The 24662-nt window shown below is 47.2% G+C and overlaps 1 protein-coding gene across 2 annotated transcripts in view; it reads left to right on the top strand.

Moving 5' to 3' along the window:
• ITIH5 (inter-alpha-trypsin inhibitor heavy chain 5) overlaps positions 1 to 22682 on the top strand; it is a 70143-nt gene extending 47461 nt beyond the window's left edge. The window contains exons 8-15 of one of the 2 annotated variants that reach the window (XR_008996348.1): positions 5245 to 5413; positions 7481 to 7790; positions 9892 to 10451; positions 12625 to 12678; positions 14569 to 14685; positions 16663 to 17040; positions 18084 to 20724; positions 21343 to 22682. Coding sequence is in view for 1 of the 2 variants with exons in the window: in XM_036908167.2 (XP_036764062.2) it covers positions 5245 to 5413; positions 7481 to 7790; positions 9892 to 10451; positions 12625 to 12678; positions 14569 to 14685; positions 16663 to 17040; positions 18084 to 18388 (1893 nt within the window). In the remaining variant the exon portion in view is untranslated. Of the gene's footprint in view, positions 1 to 5244; positions 5414 to 7480; positions 7791 to 9891; positions 10452 to 12624; positions 12679 to 14568; positions 14686 to 16662; positions 17041 to 18083 lie in introns of both variants that reach the window. The other variant, XM_036908167.2, reaches the window with a different exon arrangement.
• The last annotated feature ends 1980 nt before the right edge of the window (positions 22683 to 24662 follow it).

Raw genomic sequence — 24662 nt, 5'->3', positions numbered from 1 at the left:
AAGACTAATGACAGATACTTATGTTTATATTGCATAAGATGTCCTAATATCCAAACCTATTCAGAATTTTTTTAAATTTAGGCTGAATTTAGCCAGAATTTAGTCTTTAAAAATCATTCTCTTTTAGAACTAGTCCTGAAGTAATATTGGCATCTAGATCTGAACCTTTACTGAAAAGGTGCTTTTGTCTGGCTGTGAAGAAACAACTATTTTATCTTTTTACATAGATGTGGTAAACATATAAGTAAATAGGTAATTGGGACCAGAGCTGTAGTATAATCTAGCACAGTACTGCACTGAAAGAGTATTTGAAATTAGAATTCAAATAATAAAAGAAATTACAAGAACATCATATATTTTTAAATACAGGAGACATATAGTTGTGCTTCATTTAGTAAATATGCTCTTCATAATAGGTGAACATTAAGCCATAGAGGCCACAGAAATAGTGTTTTCTGCATCTATTTCTAGGTGAAATTTCAAGTTAATATTTAGCATTTACTAAACTGTTATAAAATATTGGAAGGTTTAATGATTTCTATCCCAAACCATTTATATAAAGAAAATGTATCAGTTGCTGTTCTTTCTTTCTCCAAGAAGAACATGTTGGCCCATAGAAAAATAGTTTTAGTTTCTTACAACAAGACTCCTCAAATTTGACAGACACACCTTTTTTGGATACTTTAATGTTTCTTATATGAGAGTTTAAATTTTCTATTTTTAATGTATACTGTATAATGTGGTTCATTTCAGAAGCTGTTTACGCAGAGAGTCAAGAGGCAGTGAGGCATTTACATGGCCTCTGGAAGTATCCTTAGACTGTAGCCAGTACAGTAACATTATATTTTAATAGTTTGGTTTCTTTTCTAAAACCAACTGGTTGCCATGAAATGTAACAATGATATAGACAGAATATATTGCAGAGAAATGACGTTTATCTATCACCTTGCTCCTAAAGGTGGGATTTTTTTTAAAAACCTGATTATTGGTGGATCAGTTGCAATAACATTTCAGAAATCATTTCATTTTGTAGAAATGAAGATTTGAATTCCTTCAAATCATTGAAAGACATGTGTTGTGTAAACAGAAGATTCTGCTGCCTCTTACAAAATACTCTTTTGTGATCTTGAAATACCAAGGTCTTGAAATACTGCCACTGAAGCATAATTGGTCTGTGAACACAGGCAACACCTGCTGGCAAGTCATGGCCACTCCGATCTTAGCCATGACACAAGTCCAGGGAGACCTGATGCAGCGCCGTGCACGGGCGCCCTCAGAGGCCCCAGGGCCGTGCTGGGGCGGTTGGCCTGTCCTTTCGCCTCGTTTTGGGTTTAGACAGGTAGTTGCAGGGAGGATCTGATGTTGCAAACTTTGATGGAGTCACAGATTTTTAATAAATTTTTGTCTGTGCCTTCCAATAGAATGAGTACAGTGATGCCCTACCAGCAGGAGCAGGACCCCCGGGGACTCTGGGCTTCCCCCCACTGGCATCAGAAGGACTACAGGCTAACAGGGGGACAGTATAGACATGCTCCCCTTCTCCCCTCCCATGCCCATTACCTCTACCACCTGAGAAAGGGAGAAGGCCGACCTGTAGCCATAGTTTGTATTGGGTGCATTCCGTTTCCCGGTATTATCACTCAGAAACTTAGGGCTGTGCTCATGGTATGTATCTGCTGTTGGCAGTTCTCTTTCATGGCTCAAATCAGACTTTTAGAAGGTCTTAGGTTTCTTTGCTGGATTCTTTTAAACTGTTCATATAGATAATTTTTCTCTTGGGTTCACTCAAAAGGACTGTGTGGACCAATCAGAGAGAAAATGTCCATCCTTGGTAAACATTTTAGAATGAGGCAAGTACAGGACTGCATAGAGAACAGCACCACCATTCTGCTGAAAACACAGAAAGGCTAATATCTAATACCCTTGAACTTGGATTTCTCCTGTGATGTCACGGGCTCCCCTTGAATTATGTCTAAGAACCCAGGGTCTGTGGTACAAAAAGCCTTTTGTGTCAGAGTGAGTTCCTGTTGAGTGTGGTTTGGCTCAGACACAGAGTAGCTGAGAAAATATCGCATCAGCGGGCACCCCGATGGAAGCAGAAGGAGTGGGCAGGCGACTGGGTTGTTCATGGACTCCGCTGACGTTTCACTCTGGGGCCTCTTTATAATGCTTCTCAACTTGGGAAATATTTCATAGTCGTTCATGACACAGTGGTTAGCACAGTGGAATGCTGACCCCCAGGGCTGTGCCAAGAGCCTGCAGCTGCTTGGGCTCAGTTCTGTAGGGAAGAGGGAGGAGGGCCCCATCCTTGCCCCAAGAGAGCTTGTATGGGGCTCGAAGTGCGCAGGACAAAGCTGCCACGTGGCCACTCTCTTCCCTGGTAGCAGCATGTAAAGAATGGAAAGGGGGCTGCTTCTCCAGGTGACCAGCTCTGCGCCTTCCCACAGACACCATCAGGGGAGACCATATAATTTTATTTCCTGAAGATCCGCTCGAACAAGAACCATTGCCAACCATATGGAGTGACTAGAGAATCTGAAACAGGGTTTACTATTATTAATTTCTATCTTGCCTTGTTCCAGAAAAAAATTTAAATGGATAGAGATTAAAAGACTTTCTTAATAATAAACCTAAGGCAGTGCTGGAATTAACTTCTGTCCAGGGTGCAAGGCCACTAGGTGGAGCTTTGGGGGTGGGGAAGATCCAAGGAACATGGCTTGAGGGGTATCCAGTATCTCATCCTGTAGGGTCCAGCTGGTTGGAGAGGGCGTTGCAGGGTATGCGATGAGCAGCCGAGTCTGTCTGTCTGCCCAGAAACGCTCTACAGCTCTTCTCAGTTACCATCAGACAATCCCAGGTTAGGGAGGGACCTTAAGGGGATGTAGTCCAGCCCTGCCTGTGATGCCCCTTTGTCTGCAGGGTAGTGCAGGCCTTCAGACGAGTTTGGGTTGCACATTCTCTGTCTTTCTTGGCTTCCTCTGATCTTTCTGAAATGTGCTTACTCTGTTCTCTGGGCTGTAATCTTGGAAAAAGTCTGAATAGGTTTCTGTTGATCTTCAGCATATAAACACAGTGTGCAGAAATACTAGCTGAAGCCCGCTCGCATCTGCTCCTCTCTAGACACTCCTCTCTGCGGTGGTCCTGAGCTACGAGCCCAAGTAGAGAGGGTTGGAGCCATAAAGGGTTAATGGATGGTACAGGCCACAGTGGCAGCTCCTGCCCAGGTCCCTTGGGATGAGGGGTGGGAGGCCATCCAAAAGGTCCCAGTGCAGCTGGAAGTGGAACAACTGTGAGCCGGCTGGCATGCATTCCCTTGGTGCATGTGAGGGAGGCTGCAGCTGCAGCCTTACAAGGCCATAAGGAACCTGGAGTTGCCGGGCTAAGTGTGGGGGACTGGAACAACAATTCCTAAAGCAGAATATCCCAATGGGAAAAAAAATAGCTGCAGAGGAGCCAGGTCAACCCCTCCTGAAGTCATTAGCACACTATTTAAGGATCCCAAAGGATGCCAGCCACTAAACAAGCAGCAGTCGCCTGTGCCCCATGGAGCCTGGCTGGCCCTGCGCCCCAGTGGGGCAGCTGGGAGACTTCTAAGTGCCTGCCTCAGAGCTGGGCTGCCGACAGTACTATCTCAGACAGCCACCACTTGCTGGCATCCTGCCCCCTCCCAGCTGTGGACCTTTGGACTTTCAGGGGTCTAGAGACTTGGCTGGGAAAGATGCTGAGCTGTCGGGCACTCCAGCTGGGGCTGTGTTGGCTGGAAGAGTCTGGTGCCCCCAGCTTCCGGGCCAACCGTCAATGTCAATGCTCAGGGCCCTGTGCCCTCATAGTCTAGTGCAATTATCAGACTTAGCATTTTTACTTTAACACCACCTGTTTGTCAGCTCTGTTTCCTACACACTGACCTTCTAATATCATATGTCTAAGGTTCTCAAGGACAGGGAGAGTGCCCTCACTGCCTTTGTCTTCCCTCAGGAGAATGCCACACATCTCTCTCTCTCTCTGTCATTTACTCAACATGCAAGCTGTCGTGTTGGGAGAGTGAGGAAGGGCAAAGGGACAGCAGTCTTGAGGAGCTCCCTATCTAGTGTGACAGATAGACAGCCTCTTCACCCTTGGCTTGTTCAGGAACCGTGCACCAAGGATCTGTCACATGACCAGGCACAGCTGGGCCTCAAACAGAATCTAAGATAGAAAGAGGTCCTGTACTCAGAAGCCCAGACTTGGCTAGACAGTCAAGTACATGCACGAGTAAGTATATGCATTCTCTCTATAATGTTGTCAAGGAAAAGAACAGGGTGCCATTCTTGAGGGGACAGGGAACCGGCATGTAAGCCTAGAACTAGAGGATGAGAAGAGCCCAGCAGGAGTGAAGACTGTAAGGAAGGCATTCCAGGCAAAGAGAACAGTAGGTGCAGAGGTCCTAAAGAAGGAAAGAGCTCAAAGAAATAAAGGTGGTGCAGCATCATAGGTGCCAAACAGACATGAGCATCAGGTGACAGAGAATCTCAGAGGATGGAGCCAGCTCTTTGGTTTTTTTTGGTCACTTAATCTTTTTTCCAGTTTTATTGAGATATAATTGATAGCACTATGGAAATTTAAGGTATATAAGCTAATGACTTACATATGTTGTGAAATGATCACCATGTTAGGTTTGGTAAACATTCATCATCTCATACAGGTACCAAAAGAAAAAAGAGAAAAAAAGTTCTTTCCTTGTGATGAAAACACTTAGGACTTCTTTAACAGCGTTCCTGCGTATCATCCAGCCATGTTAGCTCTAGTGGTCATGCTGCACAGTACATCCCAATATTTCATGATCTTATACCTGGAAGTTTATACTTTTTGGCCATCTTCCCCTATTTAGTATGAAATACTATATCATCATCTTTTATTAAAAATTATACACATGCACATGTGCACACATATACACACAAAGGAAGGGGTATGTGTTACAGTAGCCTTTTTAATAGTGGCTGCCTCTAGGTGGGTGGGATTTTGTGAGTTACATGTTTTCCTTATGATCTTTTTTTAAATATATATATATATATATATATTAAAATATATTTTTTGGCTGGTTTTTTTCCTTCTAGGTGACAAAGTTTCTTAACACTTATCCAAGTCCCTTTACACAGTAGACACTTTATTTTAACCAGGGATTGTTCCTAATGTTCAGAGTCCAAGTCCCAAGGAATGTGGATGAATGCATTTGGCATGACTGGTTTTGCTTTTGTGTTTACCTAGACCAAGGATGCCCTTTTCACGATTCTCCATGACCTACGACCCCAGGATCATTTCAGTATCATTGGATTTTCCAACCGGATCAAAGTGTGGAAGGACCATTTGATATCAGTTACTCCCAACAACATCAGAGACGGCAAAGTCTACATCCACCACATGTCGCCCAACGGAGGTAAATAGGAACCCTGCTCTTTCCATTCACTTTGGCATGATAATGAGTGAGTAGCTAATTTTCTGCCAAGTGGCATAGGTTTGAAAGCTGAAGCTGATCACAGGAAAGGAGATAACAGATGAGAGCTTTCCCAGAAGCTTGTGTTTCTCTGAACACCAAAACTGTAAATTCTCCTCTTCCAGGCCCCGAACTAAGATGGTCAGGTAAGTTATGGGGGGAAATACCTGATAGGTTTTGGAGCCATTCCTGGTTTATCTCACGGATCCCAAACAATGAAGCAGTGTTTGTAAATTGTGTTTGGGTGGGGATGAAGGCCAAAGAGATGAATGATTCAGTGTTTTGAGGGCTTGAATATTAGCACCTTAGGAGGCTGAACCATGAGTCCTCTCAGCAGGGTGCTAACAGAGTGAGCAGAGCGTGAATCCCAGGTGGCCTGCAAAATGCTAGGGAAGGAAAGGGAATGGGCTCTGAGTCTTTGTGCACTGGGCTTGGATATGATGACTGGGTAAGTGTGCAGAGGAGAGAAAAGGTCATAACGAATTCTAAGGATAGAGATCAGAGGAGCGTGTTACCCAGCTGTGCTTGATGAAAGTCCCTTCATCTGCCAGAAAGTCAGCCATTGTTGCCAGCCTCCCTGTTGTTAGGTGTGTGAGGGATGCCCGGGTTTAATGGAGGTTTGATTCCAAGCCCTGCTGTGCCTTTGGTGTCTTGTATTAGGAAAGCTAAGTTCATTCCTCTGCTTGGGCTTTCCTTGGCTTGAAAATGAAGTGAAAGATGTGGCACCATTGCCAAGCTCTAGGTTAAAGAGAAAACAAACACCTGCCTTTTAGATCATGCCCATACATCCAGAGGTAATATGACAATAGGCCAGGCATTCAGAAAGGCAAGCAAGCTAATGAGCCCAAAGAAATGTTAATGCTATTTCAGCTGGAACTTTCCCTTACTTTGTATACATCTAGGAAAGAATTATCAGTGTGTTGGCACAGACATAGATATGTATGTTTTTCAGCAAGAAATTCTGGAAGATGTAAAGCAATGAGGGAAATTATGATTCACTCAAACACGGTACATTTTCCAAGCAGATAAAAATCACTCCAGGCAGGGAAAATAAGAGTGTGGTGATGGATATACAAATTTTTAAATTTTATAAAAATTATTGTGTACTTAAAGTGGGTGAAGCTTTTGGTATGTAAATCTCATCTCCATTACAAAAAAACACTAGAGTCAGAAGAAGGAAACAGAGGGCTGCAGTGAGCCCTCTGATTTCCCTTGGTAGCTGTAGAGCTGCAGCAGAGGTGAACGAAGTTCTCAGCTGATTCAGAAAGCTCATGTCAGCTGGCAGTTTCAAACTTCGCCCACCCAACCATCCATGTCTACATTTGCCAAGCAAACAGGCCTTCAGCACCTAACACACACACTGTCCCCTGACAGTAATCAGAGCTGCCGATGACGAGCACCTCAAGGAGAAATGGCAGGGGCAGGAGGTGTAAGATTTGAAGCCCTCAGGTTGTAGGGGTTCTAACAAGCAGAGGTGATCCTGAAGGGGCAGGAAGCAAGGCAAGGAGAGGATGTGAAAGTGATAAAGGGTTAGTTAGTTCTTCAGCCTGCCCCCCAGCCCCAGGCCGCGTTTGAAGTCATCTGAGATTGCATCCTGTTGCTCCCACCTGCTCATTCTGTGCCCTTTCTTTCCCTCTGTGACTCTTTCTCCCTCCAAATCCCTGCACCCAGCCCCTCCTGCCCTTTGCAAACTATTCTCAGAAAAGGATGTAGAAACCGTGAATGCTAAGGTGTTGAAGACCTCTAAGCCAAGCTACCCTCAGATTCATTCATGAGGTTACCTACAGGGGGATCATTTTGTGCCATTGCTATTCAATCAGCAAACATTTGCCATGTTTCGAGACAAGCAGTGTGACCTGGAAACACCTCGTATGTGCAGGTGACTGCTTTCCCCACACACATCCTCCAGCTAATGCTTGAATGGCTGCATGGGAAGCACAGCCAGGCAGGTGCCTGAGGTTAAGGAGGCAAGCATAGAGGCTTGAGCTGTCCTGCTTTGGTGTCCCACAGGCACAGACATCAACGGGGCCCTGCAGGAGGGCATCAGGCTGCTCACTAGCTACGTGGCCCACAACGACATTGAAGACCGCAGCGTGTCCCTCCTTGTCTTCCTGACGGATGGGAAACCCACTGCCGGGGAGGTCAACACCGTCAAGATTCTCAGTAACACCAGGGAGGCCGCCCGAGGCCAAGTCTGCATCTTCACCATCGGCATCGGCAATGACGTGAACTTTAAGCTGCTGGAGAAGCTGTCGCTGGAAAACTGTGGCCTCACGCGGCGTGTTCAGGAGGACGACGACGCGGGCTCACAGCTCATCGGGTCCGTTCGTCCATCTTCTTGCTGCTCCTTAAACTCGAGTCTGCTGGACATGATCATAATGCGCTATACGGGGAGTTGTCATAATGGGCTTGAACCAGGCAGATGCTCTGTGACTTGAGGCAAGATTTAAGATGGTCTGTGCCTCGATTTTCTCATCTGTAAAGTGAGGATGATTGTCGATTAACCAGATTTAATGAGCAACCCTGTGTAAGCCATTGGTCAATGGCCATCCCATGTTAGGTGTCCTTTGGCCCTTATGGCTGTGATTGCCTTCTGGATATTTCAAGGCACTTTCTAGTATATTTACTCCAGTTTCACCCTGGGAAGGTGGGTCAGAAGAGCAGCACTATCTTGACTTTCACACTAGTTAAAATGACTCTATTGTTATCTTGAAGCCAAATGACTGGTGAAACTGGCCACTGATTATATTGTTTTTCTGAGGTGGAGAAGAAATTAAAACTTAGGTATTCTCAGTTTAGTGCCTTCTCAAATATCATGTTGCCAAACACGGGGTATGACTTTGCTGTTGATTTGAGGAAGTGCTGACTATGCTTTAATCTATTTTATGACATGTATAGTACATACTTACAAGGAAAAGTGAGATTTGGGTAGATTTACAGGTATTTAATAGCCATAATCAAAGAACATTCATTTACAATAAATCTAATTGAAGGTCTCTAAGGTTGGCAATAAAGATTCAGTTTTTGGTGTCAGGCTAGATACCATTTCCCCCAGCATTTTGGTCAAAGACTTAAGTAACACTTTTTGCTTCCTGCATTTTCAAAATTATTCAATACTACACTCAAAGGGATAATCTAAAGCATTGTATAACAGAATTGAGACTTATTAATGTGTTCATAAGCAAAGGCAATTACATTAAAACAAGTCAACTGTACTATCATACTACTAAAAGTATCAATACCCAACATTTATCAAGACCTTGTAATGTGTAGAGCCAGGCCTGTCTACATCTGTTGTCTCGTGTCACCCTCCCAGATATCCTGGAAGTAGGTGTATGATGGTGAAAGCTAAGCTGCATGTGGATGACTCTCTCCTCTAATAGTCTGACAGGCTGGGTTCTGCTCCACAGAGTCATCCGGAGACTCAAGTTCCTTCCATTTTATCACTCTGCACCCCATAGCTGTCCTCCTTAACTGCAAGGGTGGAATTAAGCCACTGTCACTTCTGTGTTCCAGCCCCAAACAGGGGGAAGAAAAGACAGCCAGGGCCTGCCACTTTACCTCAAGTAAGCATTGCAGAAGTCACATATCACTTCTAGTTACATTCTGTTGGTGAGAACTTGGTATATTTGGCCACAGTGGAGGCTAAGAAATGTGGTTTGTAGCTGGATGGGCATGACTGGGTTGAAACTCAGTTATTATGAAAGAAGGGGAGGATGGGTGTGGGGGAACAGCAAATAACCTACCAAAGGGGTTACTACAAGCATTCTAGTTTTTTAGAGGAAGAAACTGAAGTTCAGAGAGATTAAGTCACATGTCTCAAGACACACAGCAATGAAGTGGCTGAGATGGAAGTCTAACCCAACAGCTTATGCTCTCCAGATCCTGAGAAAGGGGATTTTGATGGTCTCCTTATTCAGCAAGAAGCAACCATGTAACATACTTCAGAGAAACTCTAAAGCCATCAAATGCTGTATTATACAGAAGCTTAGTGGTAAAGTCAAGGACAGACTTCTCAAGTATAATGGGCTGGTTAGAGTGCATCTGGAATATGTGTGTCTGGCTGTAAGAAAGATGTTTTAAGAGGTCCGTTGAGAGACTTACAAAGGAAAGCTAACCAGAGTGGTTAGGGATTCTTGACCTGGAGTCCTGAGGAACAGTTCTGAACCTGAGCTCCTCTATGAGGCAGTTCCTCCTCCTCATCTGAGCAGCTGGACAGGTGGGAGCCTGTGAGTTAGTGTGCTCTGTCACCGGTGTTCTGGCCACTGCCGCCTGGCCTCCCATTAGAACTGGTCTGCTGGTGCAGTACTGGACTTGATGGTGTCTAAGAACAGAGCCACCGCTCTGACAGTCCATCATTTCCATAGGACCTGCCTGCCTGAGCCAGGCAGGGCCCTGATGCTCTCCCTCTCTCACTCCAGGTTCTATGACGAGATCAGGACCCCTCTGCTCTCTGACATCCGCATCGATTACCCCCCCGGCGTAGTGGAGCATGCCACCAGAACCTTGTTCCCCAACTACTTCAATGGCTCTGAGATCGTCATTGCTGGGAAGCTGGTGGACAAGAAGACGGATCGACTGCACGTGAAAGTTACAGCCAGCAACGGTAAGAAGTTTGTCATACTGAAGACAGACGTGCCCGTGGAGCCCCAGAAGATGGGGAGTGGCATCCCAGGAAGCCCCAGGCCCACGGGTGATGGCCCCGGGGACTGCAACCACCTGGAGCGTCTCTGGAGCTACCTGACCGTGAAGGAGCTGCTTAGATCCTGGCTGCAGAGTGACGACGAGCTGGCGAAGGAGCAGCTGAGGCAGAAGGCGCAGGCTCTGGCGCTGAGCTCCCGCTTCCTCACCCCGTTCACCTCCATGAAGCTGAGGAGACCAGCACTGCGCACGGAGCCGCCGGAGGACTCCTACCGCTTGTCCGCAGCCACTGGGCCTGAAACAGTGGTCCAGGGCCTGCGAGGCGCCAGCCTGCAGCCAGGTAATGGGGGCCCCCACCCCCTGTGTCATTCTAACTGCTTCTCAGGCCAAGGGCACCCCGGCAGTCATCTGTTTTATTTTATTGTGTTGTCTTTTTTATAAACAATAGCCCTATACACAGCTCCTAGTCTTCAGAGGGTGTGTTAGATTCTGGTGTGTGTATTGTTATAAACTGTGGCCATCTGCTGGGAAATTAGAAAAGGTGGCATTCGTCCCAGAAATGGTGCCCCGTGAAGTCAGTCTATCCACATATCACCTGGAGTGCCTGCCAGGTGCCAGGCATTACTACAGGCACCAAGATGAGCAAACAAACAAACTCTCATTTTTAAGTGCCTTTATATTTTTAGGTACTTCAGGGCTACATCATTTTATGTGACATCTGATTTTTATTTTCCTGAGCACCTATGTAAGGAGCTGAGTTCTGGATTCTTGAGAGACTTTATCCTCACATGCTTACCACTCAGCCTCTAAACAGATACTGTCATCATCAGGCTCAGGGCCGCTTTGTTGGGGGAAATAAGTAGCAACAGGAAGGGGAAAGGGAAAGAAGTTCAACCAAAGCAGGGGGTTATGTACTCAGTAATACCTGTTTGTGGAAAATAGCGTGTTCTTTATGGGTAACATGTTTATTAAATTCCTGTCAAGTGCACATCTCCCAAGGAGAGGGACCGGACGTTGACCCAGGGCCCACATTTATTGCTTACACTCTGCACTCTGGAAGCACCCAGGCATGGTGGAGAAGGCTGAGTGTCAGCCCACCGACCCTCCTGCCCGACTGTGTGGCTCAGGGCAGGTTTCTTAACCTCTCTGAGCTCCTATTCCCTCACCTGTAAAATGAAGATAATAATAACTTCTGGGAAAAGTCACTGTTAGGATTAAATATGTAAAGTCCTTGAGTTTTCCACAAATGTTAGATGCCATCTCCCACCAGGAGTATACAGCCAAAAATTTATTGAAAAGCCCAGTCCCTAACATAGAGGTTAAAAGTGGCCTTTTTATAAAGTGGTGATTATCTTGGCAAAGTGGGGGGCAGTGTTAGTTCCAGTGCAAAGCAAGCTGCATGACCCCATTACTTCACACAAAATGATCTGTGCCCTTGCAGGCAGAAATGGCTTTTTGAATAATATCTTCATTGCATGTCAGCAACTCCCCTCTCGGTAGCTTCAGGAGAGCTCAGCTCAGACTCAGAAGCTACAAGACTCAGAGGCCAAGAACAGAGGGAACAACCAGCTGATTGTTCACAAGAGTTGTTGGAAATAGGTTTTTCCTGAGCTGTCGGTTAGTGTCCAGAACAATCTTCCTCTTAAAGCTCTGATCATTTTCAGGTTTCAAGCTTAGTTTTCTGGAATGTCTGGGAGCTGCCACCCAGGGGGCTCCTGAACACAGCCAGGGAAACTGAGAAGTCCCTCGTCCTGCACGGCCCGCTGGTTCTTCTGGGCCCTGCTGCCCAGGGGGAAGGAGGCGGTGCTTGAAAAATGCTGGGCTGCCTTGATTTTTCATTTCTGTGAGGGGCCCAAGTCAGTGAAGAGCAGCATAATCTTGCTAATGCAAACCATTTGAAATAAGACACTCATTTTCTTTTATTTATGGAAATTAATTGGCTTTTAGGTTATTCTTTAAGTGAATATTTTTGCCTGTTGCTCTCTGAATTGTACTCACATACATAGCCACATTTTATATTTTTTGTTATTGTATCTTTTTTTTTTACATTTTTGTACTCTTTAAAAATTGTGGTTAAAAAAACCACACATGGCATAAAACTGACCATTTAGCCATTTTCACTGTGTGCAGTTCAGTAGAGTCAAGTACATTCACACTGTTCTCCAGGACTTCCTCATCTCGCCACCTGAAATCCTGTGTCCTTCAAACAACCCTGCTTCCCTCCCCCATAACTATACTTTCCCATGTAATAGACTGTTTCCCCTATTGTAGACACAGAAATCACAACAAGAAGATTATCTAATATATAGAAGAAGAAAATAATTAAGCCTTTACATGTTACACCTTTTCTTGTGTGTGTGAGGCCCAGCTCTTTCTTTAAAGCAGTTGATGTTTTTTAATTGCCACAAATGGATCTGAAAGCTATTTTGTCCTCTTCTCAACCCTCTTCTCCCTGTACCTCTTACTTCATCTTCTGTAATGAATAACATGCTTGTTCTCTTTCTTCTTTCCAGGACTTGCTCTCAAGAAACCACATAACCCGAGAATTAAAGTCTCCAAAACATCAGGTAAAGAAAACAATGTGGTTTTGTGTGTTTTGAGAGTTTAGATGTGCAGAAGTGGATGACCAGACTTCCCTGAAGCCCGTTCAATCTCAGCTTATAGAACAAGATGTGAGGACCTGTATTTATTTAGTGCAAGCCAGCAGCATGAGGCAGTCGTAGGAACCAGGGTCAGTAAGCCGTCACATAAACACTGGATGACACAGTCCTGAAGGGCCTGCAAGAGCCCTGCAGGAAGGAGAGATGGATAGCAGAAGCCCATTTTCACCATTACTGGGTTTAAAGGCTATTTGTTTTTGAGATCTGAAGCATATATGCTTCCAGCTTCTGGTATTACAAGTATCTGTGACGTGCAGGGTTTTTGGCTTTAGAAGGGAAGAACAGTTTAAAAAATACTGTAGCATTTCCTTTGGCTAACATCCTGGGATTTTAATAAAAACTAGATGGAATAACAGCACGGGGCTGGGTTTTATTCCTAAAATGTACACGTCTTCCTTGGTGAGCCTTTGCTGTTGCCCAGCTTTCTATGTGCTGGACGTGCGAGTCCATAATGGTGGGGACATCCTAGAGATTGTCTGTGGGGACAGGAAACGCACCATCTCCAATAGACATAATGCTGTTCCTTTGAACACACACGCTTTCTGGAATGCAGGAAAATGTTCCTCTTGGATGCTGCATGGAGTAATGACTTTCCGACATCTCTCTTTTTTGGAGCAAGCTTTATCTTTTCTTATAAAGGGATTTGGAAGGTTTTTGAGTAGAAATGATGTGGTGTGAGCACAGGAAACTCTTGGAACTGTCATATAGTTATACCAGGACTATTATCTCCTATGGATGTCATTCTTTTCATCTTCAGAAGACCCTGTATTTCTTTATAAGTTGACATTTACAGGATGCTTGAGGCTCTTTATAGTGAGATCAGTCATATTCTTTCAAGGACCCTTGTGAGTCATGCTGGGGACCGGAAGGGTGTTTCAGCCACTACACCAAGGATATTAATTAGTTTACAGCTTGAAAAGACTGAACTCCTGGCCCACACCCACTACCATATACAGTGGGTATAATACATGTACACATAAAGTGAAGGGGTATTCAGAAACCTGTTGTGTTGGTGTATAAATTAGATGGAAACCAACTTTCCTGTCTCATGAGAGAAGAGAAGTGATGTTGACTCTCAGGAAATATTTTGTCTGTCCAGTAAGAAACAAGAGAAGTGGAGGGGAGGAGAAAGGGCAGGAACAGGGGCCAGCCAAATGTGGTCGTAGCTGGGGAGAAAAGTTGGGCAGCAGTTAAAGTTCGTATGACCCAGAGGAGGCATTTCCCCTGTCACTGCTGATGCTCCCGCCTAACCTGCTGTTGACCTTGTGTCTTTGCTCATCCTCAGCCCTGAATTGGACCTGGTCATTACCACCATCACGTGAGGGTTGTGCACCTCTGGCTCTGTGAGTGTCTGACGGGCCATGGCACTCTGGCCACAGGAGAGGATGGATTCACATCCGCCTCTCTCCACCTGGCTGGTCACAGGAGAGAGGAAATGCTCTGGGGAAGCCACTCAGGAAATTAAGGGTATAGGAGCTGTACACCGACACACTCCTCTCTGTGCCCCATGTACCTCTCAGAGCACAGTCGGCCATGTTTGACTGAAGTGCGGTGCAAGGGGCATTATATTTGAATCGAGGCAGCCTGAGATCAAATACTGACTGTACCATGTACTAGCTGCATAACTAGAGCATCACATCACTCCACTGCCCAGTCATCTTCCTGATTGAGACGCTGAGGATCGCTTTAGGGTTGCATAAATAATGGCTGAGAAAATATCAGAGTGCCTACACATGGATGGCATCCAATAAATGTCCTTTGTTTCTTCCTCACTCGTGTGTTTTCCTGGCTTGGTAGCGGATGGAGATCCCCACTTCGTTGTGGATTTCCCCTTGAGCCAGCTCACGGTCTGCTTCAACATCGATGGGCAGCCCGGGGACATCCTAAGGCTGGTCTCTGATCACGCGGACTCTGGTAAGTGTGGCCTCTGGGCAAGGGCAAGGGAGGTATCCTATCTCCCTCTGGTCTTCAGATGCAGGTCCGTATACACAAGGGGTGTATCATAGATGCTCAGTGAGTATTGTTGCTGGTAAGTTAAAGGTAGTAGATCATGCTGGACTTGGCATTGGAAACCTGCTCTGATAGAACTCCTTTTGTAGTCTTGGCAACATGACGGGAGCTCCCTTATAAGATGGAGCTAGTGATGCTGGCTCTGCCAGGCTCACTCGCTAATGTAAAGACCAAATTAAATAATGGGTATGAAGTGTTTGGGAAGTACACAAGTGCTATGCAAATTCATGATATGTGGTTACATCTTTCCATTCAAAAGATGTGATGGTAGGAAGGCTAGGGTCTAAACACATCTATCTCAGCTCCTCAATGGTTTAGATGTTAAGTCAGGATGTTGATTACTGCTCCGTGTGCAGTGAGCTCAGGTCTAAGCAAGGCTCTGATCCTCTCCAGCCTGTCAAGGGGAGGACAGAAGAGATTTGTGTATAAAAAGCTTTCTAGCTCCAGTCACGTAGCAATGCCTTGGGGTGGCCATACGGACAACCACACAGCTCAGCTTATGAGGACAAGCTGTGGGGACGACCTTCTGGTATTTCTCAGTGCTGAGAAAATGAGTTCCATAAGGGCTAGGTCAAAGGGCTAGGTCACAGAGGGCACCGCGGCTGGGTGACGTGTATGACGTCATCACGTGACATTTGGTCCTGGGGTCGCTTCCTCACCTGTTCTCTTGCAGGGCTTCCTAGCCTCTGAGCTAAATGTCAGCTTGTTTCCAATTGAGAGGGCTCCGGAGTGAGATGGGGCCTAATGTCTCCCTCCCTGGGGGCACCCATCCTCCCAGGATCTGTTCCTGTGGTTTCTGGGCCAGTGCCGTGTCCGTGGTGGGCAAGTCAGCTGGAAGGCGCTTGGAGCCTTGTTGCTGCAGTAGCTGGTCTCTGCTCAACGCTGGAATCTCTCTTTTCCCCCTGATTCCTCTCCTCACAAAGGCTGTCTTCTCCTGGAATGTCTAAGAGCCACTAGTCAAGATTTAAAGGAAGATTACCCCCACAGCAGACAAAACAAAAGTTAATTAAAGAGAAATCTTCTATTATTGCAAACTGCCTTTTTACCCGAGAGCAAAACACACATAATATTCATTATTCCCTAATTCAGTCCCAAACGTCTCATGTAGAATTGCCATCTGTTTGCTATTCGGTGGAATAGCACGGGACCCTAGAGGCCTGCTCTCAGGCCTTCCTCAGGTCTAGAAAGGCTGCAGTTGTGTTAATGATAATGAAGGAATAAGAAAGGAATTCTATTTGATGGCAACTGATAGCTTATATGTGTGGCACCTCCTGTGACTTTCACAACAATTCCATAAGCTTTTATGCCTCCATTTTACAGAGGTGGAAATTGAGGCTCAGTTGTTGTCCCTGGCTCAGACTTGTCCAGGGATACACACCTAGAAAGTGGGAGAACTTTGGTTTTTAGACTAAAGAAAAGTCTAGTCTTTGCATTATCCCATACCACTCCGTGACTTCAGAGGATCTCCAAATCAGGATCAGAGGATCTCCAAATCAGGATCAGGGTAACTAGTGGATAAGAGCGTGAGTCAGGGCCACATGGGGCCTTTTGTTACCACACCCAATACTGGAATGAAAGCAACCACGCACAGAACCCCCACCGTGATACCTTGGCCCAGACCTTGCCATCCTTCCCCTACCCCAGGAATTCGCCAAACATAGGGAGAAACCCACCCATATCTACGCATCCATTACTTCACTCAGTCACTTGTTCTGAGGCATGAACGGCCTCTGCGTGGGAGTCAGTGCCGGAGCCCCCGTGCAGGAGGGCGCCGGAGATGCGAAGGTCAGCCAGAGGAGGAGGGGATGCGGACTAGGTGCCCTTACCGTGAAGGTGGAGATGGTTGTTCTAACCGCTATCCTCCTCCCCTCTGTCTTCGAGGCGTGACAGTGAATGGAGAGTTGATCGGGGCCCCTGCTCCCCCAAACGGCCACAAGAAACAGCGAACTTACTTCCGGACCATCACCATCCTCGTCAATCAGCCCGAGAGGTCTTACCTTGAGATCACACCGAACAGAGTCATCTTGGATGGCGGGGACAGGCTGGTCCTTCCCTGCAACCAGAGTGTGGTGGTGGGGAGCCGGGGGCTGGAGGTGTCGGTGTCGGCCAATGCCAGTGTCACTGTCACCATCCAGGATACCATCGCCTTCGTCATCCTCATTCACCTCTACAAAAAGCCAGCCCCCTACCAGCGAAATCACCTGGGCTTCTACATCTCCAACAGCAAAGGCCTTTCCGGCAACTGCCACGGCCTGCTAGGTAGGGGCTGCTCTTCTTCACGCTGGTCCAGGGGGTAGAGTTCAGTTTCCCAAAGGGGGCTGACATTGCCTGTATCTTAAGCTTGGCTGGGAAGTTCAGTAGGAATATGGTCTTTATGTGTCTCATGAAAATTACTATAATTTTGCCTCCTGATGACTTTCTAGAATAGGAATGGGCTTCATAAACTAATTTTCACTGCAAATCAAGCAAAGAAATATTGAGAAATCCTCTCAAGGTCTGGCCTTTTACCCTCAGCAAGAGGATATGAGTCAGGGGCAGGCACAGCTGACACCAGCTCTGGCAGTGTGGCCCGTGCAGGCACTCACACTGCGTGTGTGCAGCAGGGTTCTTCAGTATGCCATTTCACAAAGGTCCCTTGCCCACCGGAAAGAGTGGGCTGCTACCAGGGCTGGGTGTAGAGGGCAGGATTTCCTGGCTCTTGAGCTGAATGCATTTCTGATGCACTGGACTGCTGAGCACCAGTTCCGTCCCATCAGCACAGACCAGGATTCCTTTGGCCTTAGCAGGGCCCTCACTTGACCTGGAGGCTTCTGACATGTGTGTGTGTGTCTGGCCAAGCTGAGCTGACTGCTTTCTGTATCCTCTGTCCAGGACAAACCCCCTCCTTGCAGAGATCCAGGGGACCCGGGGAGGAGGAGGGGAGAGCTGACCCTCTTCCCTCTGTAGCAGCCCCCTCTTGCCCTCCCAACTCAGTAGGAGACTTCATCTCTACTGGCTGGTCAGGCAGCTTTCCAGTGGGGGCCTGGGCAGCTTCCAGAAGCAGAGGCCACCAGGAACAGAAGGTCTGCTCTCCTCTCTGTCCCTTCCAGTCGCATGCTCTGTCACCCTGGAAATAGTGTGAGTGCAGACTTCATCCTCAGATGGCAGTTAAACATGCTCCTGTCACTGCCATCCTTCATTGTCCCCTTCCTCTGGGGCACATGTAAATTTGCTGGTCACCAGTGGCCTAAAGCAAAGTTACATTTTTTTCTTCACAGTGTTGCCTGAACTTGACTTAGACCAGATGTTTTTTCTGTCCTCAGGTCAGTTCCTGAACCAGGATGCCAGACTCACAGAAGAGCCCACCAGGCTCAGCCAGAATATTACCGACCCTCCGTTCCGTGAGGCAGGAGAAAGGTCAGAGGCGGTCCTAAAGGTGAAAGGGCACCAAGTCCCAGTGGTCTGGAAACAGAGGAAAATCTACAATGGGGAAGAGCAGGTGGACTGCTGGTTTGCCAGGAAGGCCACAGGCCTGGTTGACGGGGAGTACAGAGACTACCTGGCCACCCACCCTTTTGACTCAGACACCACATTTGGCCCTGAAATAGCCAGGGGACTTGGACACTAGCAGTCCTCCTGTAAGAGTGCCTGAGCCAGAAATGGCCTTCAGGGACACCATAGTGCAGTGTTTTCTGCTTGCATGGGCCTTGTCACTTGGCAGCCGCAAGCTGTGACTGACCCCTGGTGGCGTGTTGGTCTGACGGTGTCTTGCACAAAGGCTGGGGTCAGGAGGCTGCAGCACAAACGTTATTTCCTCCTGCCTCCCCACCCCCGGCCCCCACCTGCCTTCCATAGAGAAAGGTGGTAGCTCCAAGGGTGGAGGCCATGGCTACAAGCAAGAAGTCTTGTGCCCCCTGGCTTGTTCATCTCATAGCCTAACGAGGGGTAACTTTGCTGAAGGGAGGTTTGTTTTCTCTGTGGAAATGGCCACATTTGGGCACTCTGCTTTTTGCCTTGTGTGAATGCTTAGGCTTCTCTCTCCTTCATTCTCCAGATATGTGGCCAACCTCAGGGGAGCCTCTCACTTGGTCCAAGCCACAAGTCATGCAAATAGCATATAGATCTGATCATTGTAAACAATTACCTCTTTTCTTAGGAGAGGATTTTCCTGCGTTATGATATCTTGCCCTGAAAAATTACTTTACATTTTTAAAAACTTGACTGAAAATAGAAAATCTACATCCCAGATACTGGTGCATTTCTAATGGGCTTTGTAAACCACTTGACTTTGCTGATGGATAATCTATTTATTCTGGTAAGCTAAGTGCTTTGAATAAACATGGACAACCCCATGTGGATGTTTCCTACCAGCCTGTCTAGGGGCTGGAGAGTCAGTCAGTTGAAGAATCTCTTAGTTGGCGCTTGTCAGCCTTTGTCATAATTTGGGCCTCCTTTGCTCATGGTCCTCCAGGAGTGGTAATTAGGCTCTTGCCGTACTGGAATGGGAGGTGGAGCCAGTGCAGGTGTGTCCACCAGCCGACCTACAGGCATCCACTTGTCCGTCCTCGGCAGGGAGTGCGGCCGTGCTCGCAAAATCAGGAAGGCTCTCGGCATCAATCAGGCACAGCCAGGCAATCAGCATGAGTAAGGGGCTTCGGTTCCAGAACTTGGACCCATCTGATCCCAGGGAAGAGTGAGAATCCATTGGGGGGACAGGAGGTGTCAAAAGTCAGTGCAGGCCACCCTTCTCATGTGGGCACCCTGCTGAGGCCCGAGCCCGTTCCCCAGGGCCCAAGGCTGATGGTGGCACCACTGCCCTCTTTTCTTGCCTCCTTGCCAGTTCTCGGGTTTCCAGTTTGGTTTTCTCAGGACAACCCAGGTTCAGAAGGCCTGAAGCTCATGAGTGAGGAGCGAGCTCAAGATAGCTGGATGCAGGGACCACTTGAGCCCAACAGCAGAGAAAGATAGATTCAGGCCAGAGAAAAGAATATTTTGATGTGAGACCGAATTAAAAGCTTTTGTGCTGGCTTCACAGGAGGCTTCTCGCAGGCAGGAGTGACTCCCGAGCAGGTGCTCACAATTACGGTGCATACTGAGCACTTAGAGAGAAATCAGAGTTAAGAAAATTGTTTATCACAGACCCTCCGTGGGAAACAGTTGAGCAGCAAAATGCCAGCCACATATTCCTGTCGGACCAGGTGGTTTCGGGAGATTGTTAGTGCCAGGGGATTCTCCAGTTTTGTTTCAGAGTGTCGGTCTCTCCATTTCCTGAACCCCCAGACCATGCCCTGCCAGCTGTGTTATTTTTGACCCCCATCTTCCCAAACTCAGCTCCCCATTTCCATGCCAGCTGTGTGGAGACACCAGCCCAGCCTGCTGACAGATGCTTCCATATTTCAGAGCTCAGAGGAAGAAGAGCAACACCACACAGAGCTGGCCAGCACTTGGGTAGGCTCCTGGGGACCTGACTGGTATATAAACCTCGGGCCCAGCAAGCAGACACCCCCCGGGAGCCCAGAGGCCCAGCGCTGTGCTCACAGGCAGAGCAGTGATCTGGGTTCTGGGTGTAGGCTGTGCAAGGGCAGACAGGAGGCCACCGCTGGACATTCACAGTTAGTGCAGCCTTTCTGAGCAGAGAACACCCCAGTGGGGTACCTGTCGCCGACTCTCCTGCTCTGAAAAGATGTTTTTAAGGATCAAGGTTAGGCTTTTGGTGATTTTACTTCAGACAAATCCCACGTTTCTTTCTCCTCTTCAGCTGTCTAGCTCTTGTTATTGCAAAAGATATTTATTTACTATTTCGTTTTCTGTTTTCGCCAGAGGTCTGTCAGGGATCTGTCCCTGCCCCACATGCATGTTGCCTGCTCCGTCATGCACCAGCCTCAGTGGCTGTTCCATCCTGCTCCGTCTTCTAGAACAAGCTTTACCTGAAAACCTGCTCCCGTCTCGCTGAGAAGGCGGCAGGTGGGGCTCCATCCTTTTCTATCAGCGTAGCCCTGTGGTCACCAGATGTTGTCTTTGTCCTTCCCAGTACACCACCTGTCACCCTGCGTTTGGATCTCTCCCTCTCACTCCCTTTATCGCCTTACTTTCTAGGCTCTTTTCCCAACAGGTTTTTGCTTCTTGATTTCAAACATCATCCCAGAAGTTTCCTGTGGTCTGAAACTGTTGTCCCCGATTGGGCTTCTGTCTTGCCAATGGGTTTCAGCCCTGGGCAAGTTCACTATGGATTCAATGTGACCAAATAAATTAACAGCAAAACGTTCTTTGGGGTGAAAGGGTTTATTACCCAGCTTGCTCTCCCAGTCCTAAGTAGAGCACTAGCGTCTCTGCCTCCGCCCAGGGCACTGGGCTGAGCTCTCTATTTAGCGCAATAATAGCTTAGTGCCTAAAGGTGTGGAAGCGGCAGCCTAGCAACAGGCCAGTTACATCATCAGGTGGTTTAAGTTCAGTGGGGATCCTGGCCATAGGAACCCCAACTTCCCCACAGCTCACCTGGGCCTCTTGTCACCTTTCGTTTCCGTGCCCCACTTGCTCTAGGGGTTGCTTTTTGGACCCTCATTTCTTCCACCCTGTCCTCAGGTGCCGCCTCTGTCTTCACCGTGTTGATGGGACTGTGTCTTGGCTGTAGCGTTGCGGTCCCTGGTGCTGGGTCCCAGCTGTCAGTGTCTTCAGCCCCTGGTGCATGAGGAAGTCGGCATCTTCCTCTTTTGAAATGCTGATGCTTTGCTTCTTTTGCGTGATAAAAAAAACTTTCCTCATCTCCTTTGCTGAAATTCTTTCCGCCTCCTAACCCGTGGAGTTACCTTGGCCCTGCACAGACAGTCCCTGGATACAAACCTGCAGTGGTGAGTCCTCATCTGGGTACACTTCCTGTAGTTATTCTGGCATCACTGCAAACTCAGGAATAAAAGCAAACTTCCCATCTTCAAAATGTCTATATTTTAATTTTGAGTATGTGGAATATGGGATCCAGGAAGAAAGGAAGAAGTTCCAGCAACAGTCCTTTTCTGTTTGATTGTTGCACATAAAAGCAGAAATGTGTGTGTGTGTGTGTGTGTGTGTGTGTGTGTGTGTGTGTGTGTGTGTGTGTTGGGTACGTTTCATAGTGGCCAACTCAAAATTAATTTTTATAAACACAGCATTCTTCCTGAAAATTCTCTGTTAATCATATTATGGTCTCAAAACAACAGCTGTGTTTGTGTAAGAGAAGGTCCAATGTCCTGATTGCCCACTGGGAACTTCTGGTTATATAAGATGAAAATCACATGTACTAAGTTTATTGACATGTTAATTAAATAACTTCATTGTACCATCAGTACAAAACTCATTATAAATACATTTTAGTATGCTTTTTAAAAATGAATTTTATTGGAAATGTATAAGGGCATATAGCAAATACAGTGTTCTAGATACTTGAGTATAAATGAGTGTATGAGTGGTAGACACACACTCTTTTATCCTGTTAAATTTCCTACTGGAAGGCTGCCTCACACTGCTAGGCTCTTTCTGCCAGAAGGATAACGTAAGCTCTGTAATGTTATGGAAGGCTGAGATCCAGCTTCTGTTCCAAAAGTTCACATGGAATGTTACAGAAGAAACTAATCTTTCCAGGGGAATGCAAAGCAGTTCAAAGTCAGAAGGCTTGACTCGAAAGTGAAGTGTATTTGCTTTTGAAGAAGGCCAGAGCCCAGGAATAGTCTAGAAACTTAAAGTCTTAAAGTTCTATACAACTTGGAGGCAACTATTTTTCAGTCTCTTCATCTGCCTGCCTAGAAAACAGAAACAAAGCATTTCGAGAATTTGTGATAAAAACACCATATAAAACTTTGTATATTACTGAAGGATGATAATGTTTTAAATTGTTCATGCCATTTTCCCAGAAGAGAAAATGCTTCAAAATAAATACATTCACTTATTCATTCATCTAATGAACATTTGCTGGGTGCTATGTGGAGGGGATAAAGTGTCCTCCCTATCCAGCCCTGGAGATAATGTTTTATGAAATTAGTTGTCATAAAAGACAGCCATGTGCTCTTACCAGGGTTCAGATAAAATGTGTGAGGGTTTAAAAAGGAAGAGACCTTCCAGTCTGGGGCAGAAGAGGCCCCGGGGTTGAGCCAGGTCTTGCACAACTGGTAAGGTTGGAGGGGGAAATGCCTAGGAGTATTTTATGTAAGAGCCGACTTATTCTTAATGAAAACACTGTAAAGCAATGAAATGAAATGGTGAGAACTAAGCTTTCAGGGAGCCTGAGTGGTCACCCTCATCGCAGAGCTCACATTTGAGCTGAGGCCAGCCTGGCTGCGTGGCTGCTCACAAAACCAAGGTGGCTGCCACCGTGCCTGCCGCGGACTGCGGCAGCCTGCCTCAGGACCCACCTGTGACTACCAGCTGAGCGTCACGGGGTGAAGAATGGGACTGTGAAGCGTGTCCCAGACTCAGGGCTTGGGCCTCGGCTTTCCCTCCCTGAGGGCCTCCCATGCTGTAGCACATGGGGCTGCTTTCGGCTTCTGGTCTAGGGGGAAGTAGGCAGGGGATCCTGCTGGGTGGGGACCACAGGATTGCTCCAGGCTCATCTTTCTCCCTTTTCCTTAGATGCGACCTCCTGGGAAACAGCTTTCTGAAGCAAGTCATTGTCTGACCAGAGTCATGGGAGCTTCTGGGGAGCTGGGGCAGGGAAAGCCAGCTGGGGAACGGGCCCAACCCACAGCCCAGTTAGAGTCACTGAAACGGAGAGAGACAGAACTCTTGTGCACATCCAGTGGCCTTTAAATGCTACTTGTCCTCCTGGGGAGAGGCGCAGACAGTGCAGCTGTTGCCATGATTAATGAGCCATTGGACACACCGGGCAGAGCCTCAGGCTGTGGTGGGAACCAGGGGGCTGCCCTCTCTCCTGCTTAGATACCGACACCTTGTGGGGTGACATGTCCTAGTTTCTGCAGGGGACATGAGCAAGGTCCCAGGACAGTGCATGCATCTGGCAGGAGCAGGAAAGGGCTGCATGTGACTTAGGTCTGGGGCCCCAGGCCTGGGCGAGTTAGCTCCTTGTGGCTGGAGAGCAGGAGGGCGAGGTGCCCCCCCCCCCCCCGGCCCAAGGTGACATTCTTGATGTAAAGGCCTCCTGTCACTGCCAGCCTCACTTGCATGGCCTCTGTCATCTCAGGTCACATAAATGAACAAATCTGAATGATAATGGCCCCTGATTAGAGCAGGCCTACAAGCCCTTGCTTCCATTTGCCTGGAGGGCAGGCACTCTGTTCCCTGTTCCTTCCTTCTCTCCTGTCCTTTGTCTGGGGTGCTTCACCCCCACCCTAAGGCCACAGGGGACGTCAGGCCCCTCCTCCACTGTCCACCACCCAGGAGCCAAGCGGAGGGATGGAGAAGGAAGGATGCAAGTTCCCAGGCACCCAGAGCCACAGGGGTCTCGACTGATCCCAGCATCTGCCTTTCCTTTTGTTTTACTTTTATGAACTTATTTTATGAACTCAAATATATTTGTGTGTAAGGTGCTCCTTGCTGCTTTCTAATAATAATAAAAACAGATACATAGGCACTAAGAAACAGCCTCAGTGGCATCAGAAGATGGCAGCGTACACTGATTGTGGGTACATTCTTACAGTGGTTTGTGGCTATTAAAATGAGGTGTGTTGGGTGTATTAACAGAGAGCTAACGTATAATAGAGGAAACTCAACACCAAGTTGTGCTGTTGTCTGCATAGACCTTCCTACTGCATTGTGCCTTGATGCATCATGTCTTTTGAGTCACGGTCACGTTTGAGCACCAGATGAAATAGGAAATCTAAAACATGGAATCTCTCTTGCTCTCAAAAAGGGAAAGCTAAGTACCAGGTAAATCTCTTACTAAAGCAGCCCTCTACCCACCATCGGGGACAGCCAAA

This window comes from Manis pentadactyla, chromosome 3 (genome assembly GCF_030020395.1).
Source record: "Manis pentadactyla isolate mManPen7 chromosome 3, mManPen7.hap1, whole genome shotgun sequence".
In the NCBI taxonomy this organism is placed as follows: Eukaryota; Metazoa; Chordata; class Mammalia; order Pholidota; family Manidae; genus Manis; species Manis pentadactyla.
The sequence above is the reverse complement of the archived record's forward strand: the minus strand, read 5'-3'. Positions and strand labels throughout refer to the sequence as shown.